The 14,156-nt window shown below is 43.7% G+C and overlaps 1 protein-coding gene across 1 annotated transcript; it reads right to left on the bottom strand.

Annotated features, from left to right (window-relative positions):
* Window positions 1–9,416: 9,416 nt before the first annotated feature.
* On the bottom strand, window positions 9,417–13,826 carry LOC308078804 (THO complex subunit 2-like; the record flags this gene model as incomplete). The annotated part of the gene is made up of 1 exon (XM_080420153.1): window positions 9,417–13,826. The coding sequence occupies exon 1, from the start codon at window positions 13,821–13,823 to the stop codon at window positions 9,417–9,419; it is 4,407 nt and encodes a 1,468-aa protein (XP_080276279.1). The 5' UTR covers window positions 13,824–13,826.
* Between the last annotated feature and the right edge of the window lie 330 nt (window positions 13,827–14,156).

Here is a 14,156-nt window from a genome sequence, read left to right as displayed (position 1 = left end):
TCTCTTTGTCAAGAGTAGCTGATCTACAAGCTTACAATGCGCCGAAATACAAAACATGGTGCATTGTAAGCTTGGAGATCTGCTATTTTCAACATAAGACATTCTCAAAATTTGGATAATAGGGTTTAAGTGGTTAATGTTGCACCATAAAAAAGGAATAACTTTGACAAAAAGGTTCTCTAGAACTATATAAGGTACATGAAGAACTATTCACTAGATAAACTTGTTTCTTTAGTGGGTGAGCCTTTTTAAAGAACCATTTGTTTTTCTGTATGTCTCCCAGCTTACAACATGCACTGTTTAGCCTATCCTATTTAAAGCATTGTATACATACATCCTATATACATATATACACACGTATAGCATCTGTTAAAGATTTAAAACACACGTGTGTGTGTGTATGTGTGTATGTATGTGTGTATATATATAGATATATAGAGCGTGCCAAAAATCCTGAAGGGGGCGTCAACAAGTGTCTTTTGGTAGCTGCGGACATCTTTGAGGGGTAAAAACCAGGTTGACTTAACATTGCCCAATGCCACGCCCAATGCCTCGCCCCCGCAGCCTGATTTGCCCCTTCTGCTGGTGACGACACGTTGGCACGCTGGCAATAGATATATAGATATATATATCTATATATATAGATATATATAGAGAGAGAGACATATATAGACAAAGATAGCGAGAGTTTAACATGTTTATTTTCCCCAAGCGACAGAAAAGTGGCAAAAACAAAGGAGACCATCACAACATTTGTAAATGTAAATAAATAATTATTCAAACAAACCAAGTACATCAGGTGTAAGCAGCACTACAGTATGTAGTTTGGGGTATCAGAGGCCACTTTGGACACAAAAACGTCTTTGACTTCATTACCCAAGAGTCTCTGCAAGCATGTCCGGCAAGGACGCGCTGTGATTGGCCAGTCTTCGCTTTGACTGGCAGTTCTGCCTTCTGCCTTGGTAAATGCCAGGCCAGGATGAAACTCATTATCTCCCCAATACATAGTAATACAGTCAAGCCCCTAGCAGGGACCCCCCTGAGCCTATACATTTATGGAAGGATGATTGTTAATGCTTAATGTAACTTTATAATTTTGTGGGACATATGCTATATAGTTGTTAAAAAGTAAATCCAACATGATCCAGTGATTTGGGCAACAAAGTTCTAAATAACTAAATACATTTTAACCATGGTGATTTTAACTTAAAATAACAAAACAAAACTTTACCTCCAGCTCCTGAGCACCCCAGTAGACAGCAACAGACTGACAGGATCGGAAAAGCTCAGCCCTTATATAGCACATGGCTTCCACCACACAGACCAAATCAATCAGGGCCATTTAAAATACTTTGACCCTTTAGGAATAAATACAAATAAACATTTAAAAACTGTACATTTTATTTGACGAGTGTTTGGCGAGTGCAGCGGCTCGGCCAGGATACATCTCAAGATGTGTTCCATGGTTTGTGGTTCACCGCACACATATGCATCAGAAGATATTAATAAGATGTTAACTATGCTACTGACCATGATACTGACCATGATGATACTGACATGAAACTGACCATGATACTGACTATGATATCAAAGTAGGCTACTTGAAGGCCAGTCTTTGACGTCAGAACTATGATGTCATATTGATGACATCAGGGATCTCCATATACAGTATGGGCACTGTCAGAGTACTTAGTGCAGATCCATTATCATAGTACTCGAAGGCCAGTCTATCACGTCAGTACTATGACATCATATTGATTTATCAGAAATCTCCATATATGGCAGGGCTGCCAACATTGGACTGTCAGAATCCTGGAGATTTTGGGGGGTATGGCCGGGGGTAATTTGTCAAGTAATTAGTCAACATTTTGCAGAGTCCAACGCTCTAGAATGTGTTTATAGAGGATAATATTAAAAATCACTGAAGTTCAAACCCCCTAGAGTTTCTCTTAGAGGTACAATGTTACCATCATTTGATAGTCAATGAACTGTAGCCTCACCTTATTACTTAAAAGTGAATATGTCTGTATGATTGCATACACTGACCACACCCCCCAAGCGGGGGGTTTGGGGGTCCACTCCTCACCCCGAATTATTTTTAACATAGATTTCCATCTCCATCAGAAAATAGAATTTCCTGTGTTCTGGTGAAAATGACAATCCAGGAGTCCAGAAGGAGATGTGGTCGAAATCCAGGAGACTCCTGCAGGGACCAGGAGGATTGGCAGCCCTGACTACAGCCTACATTAGTAGAGTAGAGAATCCTCCTATACAGTTAGTCTAGATGGAAAGTGGGGTCCATGCGCATAAGGTGATTTTTTTTTCGACACCTGGTTTTTCTTAATCCTTGAAGTGTGTATTTTAAGATTCTGCCAAGTACCAGACTGAAATAATGAAATAATTCATTTTTAACCCTATGTTACACCAAAAAAGGGAAACATAGCAAATATCTGGAAGTATACAACATACAAACAAACACATATTCCGTACCATTTGTCATTTGACTATATTTATCTTTTTACTAAATACTTGATAGTTTTCTTGCCGACTACTACTACTTTCTTACCGGTACAAAATAAATACTTCTAATAACTGCCAATCCAACCGACTTCACACTGGGCACGTCCTCCGGTACTCGGTGCCGCACGCCCAGGATATGTGTCCCTTATTTCAATCTCTGGGAGTTGGCAACCCTAACCTTGCCATACCTTAGCTTTTGCTGAACTGACGCCACTGGACATACACACAAAATAAACAGGTACAGTGAAAAGAATATGATATCAAAATGTACATTTTCTTATAACAATAACAATGTGTAGTAGTGTGTTACAAAATCAAAAAATCCAAAATAGGACCGACATTTTTAGCTTGCGGCCCTTGGACTTTTGGTATTTTGCTGAGTGGCCGTCCATGTCACGGTAATGAGGAACTTTGCATGAGCACACTACACAGCTGCTTCCAATAGCAATCATGTGTTAGTAGTGTTTTGTTGCATGTTTCCTTTACATGTGTATATCTGACATTTGTAGCAAAAGACTGCAATTTTAAACAGGTTTATCTATTGACACTCTGCAGTGCTGGCAACCCTGTTGATTGGGAAGGTGCAAAGCACTGTAGAGGAGGAGGTGTGTTTGTTCATGTTTTGTCTTATTATAATAATCTTTGAATGAATTGGCGCTTGGGAAACATTGTTGAACTTGTTTGTAAATTCCTGTATTATGTAATTGCGTAAGATAACTCATGGGCATTAGTTAGGTGTTTGAGTAAACAGAGTAACCAATTACTAATTATGTGATGGATTGTCTCATTTAGACCTGAGGCCGATTCTAAAAACGCCTTCTAAAACCTAACCATAGTTTTCTGAAAACGTTCAAATTCTTACTAAAAATAAAATAAAAAATGATGTTACTATATTATAGCAACAACTAATGAGACAAAGAGGTGGCATCCGGATTGAAAGGTATAACAACGTATAGGTAGCAACAGGTCTCAATGGGTTACAGCATGCTACAGGATAGGTGAAGGCAGATTGGCTTGAGGCTAGCCAGCGATAAAATCCAGGGGAGAGCTGCCAGCCTGCCAGGGCCTTCGTGGAAGGTTTTAGCCTGTCACAGTATCTTAAAGGTTCTATGACATTCATTTTCACTTTTTTTTTTTTTTAATGTTTTTTGGGGGGTTTTATGACCTCAATTACACCCAAAAAATCTGAACTTTGAACATTCAGTGGATTTTCTGTGATCTGGGGTTTTCTGAATAATTAGGCTGAAAAGTAATCTGAGCTTGGCCCTTCGACAGTGAGGTCACAGCCGATTAATCCCGCCCACTCTCCTCCTTGCCCCTCCCCTCCCCTATCCTTTCCTTTGGGGGGGGCGGAGCTGAGGCGATGATTGACAGGCAAAATCCCTCACTAGCGACACCCGCAGGCAAAGATTTATTTTTTCATTGCAGTTGAAAAGGCTTTAGAAATGTGAGAGAAAAACACCTGCCATGGATCAATGGAGTGGATTTTTTTGTTAAAACTTTCTATACACGTTTGAAGGACCATGACAAAGACTTTTAACGTGTGGTAAAACTGAACGTCATGAAACCTTTAAGTTCTTGGTTTGTTGTTTTCTTAGCTGTTCGGAGCTTTATTTTGGCCAGTGTTATTGTCTCCGCCAGGCCGAAAGGCATGGCGAGAGTATGTTTTGCAAAACCGATTTGTGCAAAACACATTTTTGGATATAACTCCTACAGATTTTGTCCAAACCTCACGCAAATCAGTACACAGTATCTCTATAGTAATGTGATCAACACGGATCTGTCCGATTTTCCATATTCTATCCTGATTGGCTAAGATTGGCTTCTAAAGTTTGCAGGATTGGTTCATTTTGAACAAAATGAATTTGAATCATCATCAACGCAGCATGCGATTTCCGTGAAATTTTGCGCATACCTTCCCACTAGGCCGAGGAAGAAATGGCACCCTTTTCACATTGTCCTGTTATAGCGCCACTAGCAGGTCTAATTTAGCAAAACACATTTTTGGAACAAAATGCCTCAAATCGTGAATGCAGTCCGATTGAAAGGCCTAAGAAGAAATGGCACCCTTTTCACATTGGCCTATTATAGCACCACCAGGAGGCCACAATAACCTACCTGACCTGGCGGAGACCTGTTTTTCTAGTTTAAGTTTGGGGCCTGCACAGTGAATAATCCTGCACGTTTGGAGGTAAATAAAATACAAAAACCTGCATTGATGGACCGGGTTACTTTTTGGAGCCTTGAACCATCGGCCAACATTTTCACAGTACATCTGGGCAATGGTGTGTGCTCTGCGTGACGTCAGATCAGAGCTCTGGTCAGCCTATAAAGTCTGTGAAGCAGAACGCAGAGTCAAATGACCTGGCTTTCTGGCTGATAGATTTGGCTTTCTGCTTATTAGAATTAATGGACTCCCTCCAGTCTATTAAGATGGAGATGAAAAGTGATGAGGAGCAACAGGAGTCAGTTGGACAGCTGGCTCAAGTAGATCGTTCATTGGCTGAAGATAGAGAGAATCCAGAGAGAGAGCAGCAACAGCAGTCAGTTGGACAACTGGTTCAAGAATATTCATGGGTAGAAGACGGAGAGAATCCTGAGAGAGAGCAGCAACAGGAGTCAGTTGGACAACTGGTTCAAGAATATAGTTCATGGGCTGAAGACAGAGAGAGTCCCGAGAGAGAGCAGCAACAGCAGTCAGTTGGACAACTGGTTTATGAAAATAATTCATGGGCTGAAAAGATAGAGAATCCCGAGAGAGAGCAACAGGAGTCAGTTGGACAACTGGTTCATGAAAATGCATGGGTTGAAAGCGGAGAGAATCCAGTGAGAGAGCAACGAGAGTCAGTTGGACGACCTGTTCAAGAAAATAATTCACGGGGTGAAAAGAGAGAAAATCCCAAGAGAGAGAGACAACTCCAGTACTACCTCAAACACGCCCAGAACGAATTGAGAGCCAAGGAGAATCTTCGCTTCCTGTTGCAGAAGAAATGGTACGTGGAGCGGCAGGACCTAGTTGGACAACTGGTTCAGGAAAAGGACACGGGGGCTGAAAAGATTCGAGAACTCCAGTACCACCTGAAACGTGCCCAGGATGAACTGAGAACAAAAGAGAATCTGTGCTTGATGTTGGAGACAAAATGGGACATGGAGCGACAGGAGCTAGTTGGACAACTGGCTCAACTAAATCGGGGAGAGGGTGATAAGATTAAACAACTCTCTTTCCAATTGAAACACACCCAGGAGCAACTGAGAAGCAAAGAGAATCTTTGCTTCATGTTGCAGAAGAAATGGTACGAGGAGCGAAAGGATCTAGTTGGACAACTAGTTCAAGAGAAGGAGGTAGGGGCTGAGAAGATTAGACAACTCCAGTACCACCTGAAATACACCCAGGAAGAACTGAGAACCAAAGAGAATCTTTGCTTCATATTGCAGAACAATTGGGAGGAGGAGCGACAGGCGCTACTTGGACAACTGTCTCAAGAAAGGGAGATAGGGGCTGAGAGGAACAGAGAACTCAATTATTACCTGAAACGCACCGAGAACGAACTGAGAACAAAAGAAGATCTTTGCCTCGTGTTGCAGAAGAAATTGGAAAAGGATCGACGTGAGAAGGAGCGGCAGGAGCTTGTTGGACACCTCGTTACAGGCCATAAAATGGGTGCTGAACACACCAGACAACAACTCCAGTACCACCTCGGCAAAAGTTGGTGGCGTCATAAGCGGGATCGCCTGGTGAACGTTTTCCACAGAGTAGGTGTGGTGGGGAAGCCCGAGTACCATCTAAAACACACGACCCAGGATGACCTGAGAATCGAAGACAATCTTTGCTTCAGGTTGCAGAACAAGTGGGATGAGGAGCGACAGGGCACAGCTGGACAACATCTTCTAGAAAAAGATATAGGGGCTGGAAAGAGTAGACAACTCCAGTTCCACCATCGCCCACCACCTCCTCCTCCCACCACACGACAGCATCACAATAATCCTCTGACACAATCGTCCACCCATACGCAAAGGAATCAGAATCATCCTTTGACACAAAAATCCTCAGCACTCCCTACACGACCCCCACGACAGCATCACAATCGTCCTCTGACACAATCATCAGTTACAACACCCACCTCACTCTCTATACGGCCCCCACAACGGTATCAGAATCATTCTCTGACTCAATCATCTGTTACAACACCCACCCTAACCCCTACACGCCGGCATCAGGCTCACCCTCTGACATAATCGTGTCTGTTACGAAGCCCCCCCCCACCCCTCACGACAGCATCAGAATAATTTGCACTTTTGCATGCACTGTTCTATATTCAAGGGCATCAGCATCCCAGTTAGCCCTACCAGGTTGATATTTGATGGAGAAGTGGTAGTCAACGAGTTCAACTACCCACCTGTGGGTGCATGCAATAAGTTATGTGAGTGGATTGTTGTCTGTAGGCTATGAATGGGGTGAATAGTAGGGCTAGTCCCTAAACTTCTCACATATGGTGGCCCAGTTCAGGGCAGGAGACCCAAACCTTTGTGACTGAATGTACATTTTTTTCAAGGGCAGTTAGTCCTTGACCGATACGCCATTGGAGTTCAGACGGAAACTGTCCCCCTTTGTTTTGTGTTCTTTTGTCAAATTTTCTTTGTCCTTTCCTTTTCACAGCCTTCTCTGTAGAGGGGAGGTCATAGAGACTTCGCTATGCATGAAAGGTTTTGGATATACAGTTTCAATAATACTTTGGAATGAATCCTAACAACTCACCTCCCCAATAGTGGTGGGGTTCCTTTGTTTTAAAGCCTGGACTGGGGCAACGCCTGCAGGATCCATGGTGTATGATCGTCCTTAGTAACAAACCTTCCCAGGAATCACCTAGTTTTTTAAAATCTCACATTTTTTCAGCATCAGTTTAACTCTGAATCAGCCGGGTTATTGTCCAAGTAACACACGATGGGACTGGAATTTGGACTTAATTATCCATCTCCTGTTTAACAAGTCTTCAAGGTTGTTAAACAGGAGATGGATAATTAAGTGGGGGTATGGTTTCCCTCATGTTCATCCTAAGGTATTACTCTCCCTTCTGTAGCTGCACTGGGGGAAGATAGTCAAGGTGGAATGGATGATCCCGAGCATCTTCACTGTTACTGCTTGTGCTGTTTTCTTGTTCCGTCATGCCATTTCCTGTTGATGGTGAGGATGCTTGTTTATTGGTTAGAATTTCTGTCTGATTTATTTCCACTGGCCTTGGTCAGCTGGGTATACAGTTTTGAAGAGCAAAACAAAATATTTCTAGGATAGAAATAAACTAACTAATTAATTAATTAATTAATGCAACAAAAACCTAACAATATAGAGGATAGTCTTAAAACCTTATTTTAATATGAAGCAACATTGAGTTTTCAGTATGCAAACACATCTTTGCAGACTTTAAGGTTTGTATTCACATACTTTAAGTATGTGAATACAAACTTTACCTTCAAATATAGATTCTATGAAATAAAATGCTATATCTTGAACTACTAAATGTTTCTAGGATAGAAACAAACGAATGCAACAAAAACCTAACAATAGAGGATAGACTTTATTACAAATAACCCTATTTTAATATGAAGCACATTGAGTTTTCAGTATGCACCTGCATGGAATGTGCAAATACAATTAAATTAACTTGGTCTGCTTTCTGTCCCCAGAGCCAGAACTAAACGTGGTAATTAACAAATATTTGCAGACTTGAAGATACAGTTTGTATTCACTTACTTACAGTAAGTGAATACAAACCAATGTCAATAATCGGACGTTCATGTTCATTTAATTGTGGGAAACTGATCTACAACTGATCTACAAGCTGACAGCGCTTGTCAGCTTCGCTCGCTCAGTCGCTCAATGGTGAGATGAAAAGACATGTATATCCATCCTTCTTCAATATCCGGAATCGGGTAGCAGGGTAACAGTTCCAACTGAGACAGAAACTCATTTCGGCTCCTTGTATCCGCGATGAAGTGTGGGTCATGACCATAGTTTGATTGCTCGGTATATTTCATTTCATAGTAACTGCACCTGTTTCATGTAACACTGTTTATTTGCATCTGTGATGATTGTAACATTCAAATGTTTGTTATTGTTCTTCATTATGTATGTATTTTATATGTGTTATATGCTGTTATTAGGGCGTCCCTGAAAAAGAGAGCTTGCTCTCAGTGGGCTCCCCTGAATAAATAAAGGAAAAAGAAAGAAAGATATCCCAACAAACGCACCATTGCTGAGGTTTAAAAAAAAAAGAAAATTAAAATAATTGTTTGATATGAAGCTGGAATGCAACAAAGGATTACAAAAAGAAGTCTGCTGCTGTCCTGCAAAATTAAGACATGATATTGCAAACACTTAGTCAAATTGCGGCCACACTGGAAAGAAATGGCACGTTGAGGTACGTGGCTCAATGATTCAATTAAAAAACAAATGACAATTGGTTTGAATTTTCCTCATGTCTATCTGCCCAATTATGCATCATTACTTAAAACACATTGAAACATTATTACTGTAATTTATTTTGCATAAAGAGTAAGGCATAAGTGCCTTCCCCTAACTAGCATGAGGTTAACATGTGCACATGTAAAAAAAAAAAAATACCAGTATGAGGTTAACATGTGCACATGTTAACCTCATACTGGTATTTTTTTTACCTCATGTACATACATGTCTATATGCTAATGTAAATGTGGGTGTGACTTATAATTGGAAATATAATTCCAAAAATGCACCTGCTTCTTTACCCCTGTAAACCTGTGATGTGACAATAAAGCTGACACTGATTCTGATGTGAGCTTTGTGTTTACCAACAAGCAAACTCGGCTAAGAACATGAATGAAGAATGTGCTCCTGGAAACACTCCATGAGTGCTTTAGTATCAAATCTGATGGTATGGACGTTTCCTGAATGAGACACATTGTTTCTTCTCTTCTTTCCCAAAACTACGGCCCCTCCTGTCTTTCTTGTCAGATTTCTTCTCTTTATCATACCGAGAGTCTTTTTTACTTCCAGAGGAGGTTCTCTCAGGTTTAGCTCTTTCAGCTGAAAGCGCAGAGTCTGAGGAAGGACTGGTACTCTTGCTTCTTTTGGAAGAATTGGTGCCATTCTCACCTTTTCTACGTTTCGGGTCTTGGGTCACTGAATCCCGGTCACTGACAATGTGGAATCTTTTCCTCTCGTTCCGATCCCTGGATCGGCCTTGTCGTGTGTTCTCATATTCTTTCTTGTCCATTTCCTTCTCTCTGCTCTTGGATTGTGCAGCTCTGTAGTTGGTGTGGTGCTTGAATGCAGAATCCTTTGGTTCATTGCCAGATGATGAGTGTGATGGTGAAGAGTGACTGTCAAGCCTTCGCCGCTTGTAATCCCTCTCAGACTCAACAGACTCTGAGCTGGGAACTGGGGACTTGAGGGACCCAGCTACAGTGTTCCTGTCTCCCTTCTCCTTGCTGTTGGATCGAACAACTGAATTGTAGTTGGTGTGGTGCTTAGATGCAGAATCCTTGGGTTTGCTGCCATTGTCCTTTGCAGAAAAGGAGTGCGAGGGTGAGGAGTGGCTGTCAAGCTTTCGCCGTTTGTGATCCCTCTCATACTCAGTAGACTCTGGTGACTTGAGGGGCTTGTCCATGCTGCCAGGGCCATTTTGTTGGCCGGCAGAAGTGGCGCTACACACAGGCTGCTCCTTGTGATGAAACTCACTCTCTGGGACCATGTGCACCCGCTGGCTTTTCAACTTACCTGAATAACCCATGGCCAAGGCATAGAGGTCGGGCCTCTTCTCCTTCTCCTCCAGACAGATCTTGTGGATGCGGCACTCCAGTGCCTGGCCGAGGTTTAGCACCTTGGGGTAGAAGGGCAAGAGCTTAGTGAGAACAATCAGAATGTTCCGCATGTGGATGTACTCCCCAGTCTCCAGGCAGTGGACTGAAGCTTCAGTCAGCATGTAATGCCACTTATGCACCACGTGCCTGAAGTTCTCGTAGTCCAGCTGGTCAGCTTTGTTCTCTCCGTTGGAGCCCGTGGCTCTGAAGATAGTCATGAATCCCGGGTAATTGCTGCACTCTTTCTCGTAGAGGGCGCAATCGTTGCGCCAGCGTGTCACTGTCTCCAGCATGCAGCAGAGGAAGCGTCCATAGCACTGCGACTCGTTCTCTGTACAGCTGGCGACCGTGTAAATGATCACAGAAAAGACCCTGTCGTAACACTGGAGAGTGCAGAAATTGGGTGTCTTCTGTTGGTGCACAAGCTCCACAAAGCGAGCACAGTACACAGCATCGATGGCAGAGAAGATGCAACGTGGGAAGATGCAGAGCTGCAGGAACTTGGTGATGGTCTCGTTTTTTGTGGACTTAGCCAACAGCCAGTTGTCTTTCTCCTGTTTGAGTCGGTGCAGGACCCTCTGGACATGCTCCATTTGCTTCTTCTCCTCCTCCTGCAGCTTGTCCTGCAGGGCTGTGTAATGTTCCTTCTCCTTCTTCTTCTTTTGCATGGGTATCTCTGAATTCTCCTCGATGGACTTCATCTGCGCCTTGAACTTGTTGACCTCGCGCTCATAAGCGGCATGGGGCACGGCCAGGTCATACATGGTCAGGGTCCAGAAGGTGGCGTAAAACTGTGGGCGGAGGTCATCCCAGACACCGGGCGGATAGAGGGACACAACTGCCCCATGCACTGGCGCCATCACCTGTTCGCATGCTGCCACGTACTTGTGGACCATCTGCTGCTGCCCATCGTGTTCTTCTTTCTGCAGCTCATCATATTTGGACTGAATCTGGTGGGCATACATGGGCCGAGACAGGAAGAAGGCGGCCTCGTGCGGAGTGTGGAACTGGTTACACAGGATGTCAATGCAGGGTACAAGTGTGATGTAATCCTCTGTGCTCAAGTTGGATGCCAGGAATCCACAAAACTGCACCAGTGTGTTGTGACACTGGTCATAGAGCTTGCCCACAAGTTTGGGGTGTTTCTCTACTCCTTCTTTGAAAACCACCCCATTACGTTGCTTAGCCATTAGGAGGCACAGCGGCAAGGCCAGTTCATGGTCCAACAGGACATCCTTAAGACGCTGAGATGACTTCTTAGTGTTCCTAATCTGGTCAAAGTAGCCACCCTCAGCTTTGAGTTGCTCTCCTCCAGTCATTGCCTCCAACTGCGCTGATGTAATCTCATCATCGATCTCAATCCCGGCCATTTTCTGCACAACCTCCTTCAGGATGATCAGATCAAAGCTCTTCCCTGCTTTCAGCTGATTGGTCACGTACTGAAGAAGCCCGGCCAATTCGATGGTGTATCTACTGAATACGGCTCCACACATACTTGCCAGGTTCTGAAGCCAAGAAGAGATGCAAGTATCATTGTGCTTCATTTTCTCCTTCTCTTGGTTGGCCACAGCCTCGATGATGCAATAGGCCAAAATGTCATAGTTGAGCGATGTGAGGTATTTCAGGGAGTCCACCACAGGACCAATGAGGTTGTCGAACCATTGGATCTGAGACAGGATGTAGTCAAAAAGGATGGTGGGGTTGCTATGGCTCAGTTTGCCAATTTGCTTTCCCGATGGTTTCACACTATCTTTGGTCAATCTCTTCATAATGTATCTGGCCCTGTCCAAAGTCTGAACTTTGACCTTGACCAACAGTGGGTGACAGGAGTATGTCTCATTCTTCCACTGCCCATATAAGCGGTACCTGTGCTGGTAGGGGAAGCGTTTGAACAGCACCCAAAGTTCTTCAGACATACCAGTATTGCAGTCCATCAGAGACAGAGATGGCAGCAGCACCTGGTCTGCAATGCTTAGGAAGCAACTAAGCAATATCTCCATTTTGTCTTTGTCAGCTCTGGCATCACTTTGGTACTCTTTCATGAAGCCCTTGCCCAGACGCACTATCTTGGCAAAGAGGTCAGGGTCATGGAAAAGGTGGGGGCCCAGGTATCCCAGCATGCTGAACGTGTCCCTCCGCAGGTCCTCAAAGCTCTCTGCTGGCAGAGGGACGCTCTCGTTTCTCAGCGGACACAGCTTACATCCCTTCGCCCCTTTGGGTACCCCATCTCTTCGGGACACTGGCTCCACAGTAAAGTAAACTGGCTCCACAGTCAGGTGCACCAGCTGGCAGAGAGCCTGGGCAATAGCCTTATGAGAAGTGGCATAAAAGGAGGGCATCTGGTCCATGATAGTCTGGGAATCGCACCAGTTTCCAATTGTGAGCAGTGCTTCCAACAAACCGAGCTTCTGGTTATCAGGTGGCTTATTGTTCTCTTCTTCCTCCTCTTTCTCCTTCTCCTTCTCCTTCTCTTTCTCCTTGTCGTCACTCTTCTCAGAAGGTACATGGTTAGCTAGCTTGCGAGCGAACTGTTTGGCCTCTGAAATTTCTCGTTTGTGTTCCTCTACAATGGTGGTATCCAGTGGCATGAGATGCGCATATAGGTCTTCCAGCTCTATCAGGTTGTGGTGAAGCAGGGCAGCAGCAATGTGATGAAGTGATTTAGGTGTTTCCTCATTGGGCCCCTGGTAGAATTTGAACTTGAAGCCCAGGATGTGGCAAAGGCTGACGGGCTCACACATATAAGACTTGATAAGGGACAAGAAGAACTCATCTTGGTCCGTCCGATCCTTATAGACCTCCAGGATGATATCCAAAACACGATTGGGGTCCAAATTGAAACAACCTATGAGGGATTTGATGCTTTCGAGGACAACGTGGCTGGTGATATTAGATAGGTCTTGACCCAGCTCAGTGATAAGCTTGGCATAGCCTTCATTCTCTTCCCTCAGCATGTTAAACTTCTGTTGCTTGTAGAAGAGTTTTGTCTTGATTTTTACAAGCTTCTGGTTGAACTGATGGGCTTGCTTTACAAGTCCAAGAGACTCTAGCATTTCTGGATCCAACCTCTCTTTCAGAATAGACTCTGGCACAAAAAACAAACATGCTCCCACCAACTGTGTGTAATGATCACGTTTGTTTCTTTCTTCCAGTGCACTCGTTTCTATATCAAGTATACAGAAAACATCTACTAAAATGGATGGCATGTCATCTCTGAATTCCTTCACGTCACCAAGGACACTGACAGCAAGATCCAACTTCAGGTTCCCCTGTACAACTTGCCAGCAGAGTTCATACAAGGCAGATTGTATGTCTTGGATAGTACTGTCATGACTTTGTTTCTCTGTGAGATTAGTACTGTCATAATTAGTCTTCTCTGTGAGACCCTTGCACAGCTGGACAAAGTCATGCCTTCCTGATGTTTCCCAGTTTTTGATCGAGTCACCAGGGAGGATAAGTGTTGCCATCTTCCCCACACAGCCAGGAAGTCTATTTTGTTGTAGGACTCAAATGGCTGTATGTGTCTATGAGTCTTAGTAGAAGCGGTCGAGATCTTAAGTCACATACACAACACAAGCCGTTGCCTAACAACGCCAATTTGTGCAGGTGTCTCCTTATTTGGCAGTTTTGGCAGAGTTGTTCCGGCCAAGTATTTTGATTGATCTAAATAGGCTCTGCAGCCGTGCTCAAACCACAATACAGCCTTCCTAGCCATGCTCAAATGAAGCTCTGGCATTGTGAGTTAGTGACAGTTAGTGACAGGCGAATGGCACTCCGCATCACATTGTGCTTATGCTGCA

The sequence above is a fragment of the Gymnoscopelus braueri genome (genome assembly GCF_963280865.1).
Source record: "Gymnoscopelus braueri genome assembly, chromosome: 22".
Lineage (NCBI taxonomy): Eukaryota > Metazoa > Chordata > Actinopteri > Myctophiformes > Myctophidae > Gymnoscopelus > Gymnoscopelus braueri.
Note: the sequence above shows the minus strand (reverse complement) of the source record. Positions and strands in the feature narration are given on the sequence as shown.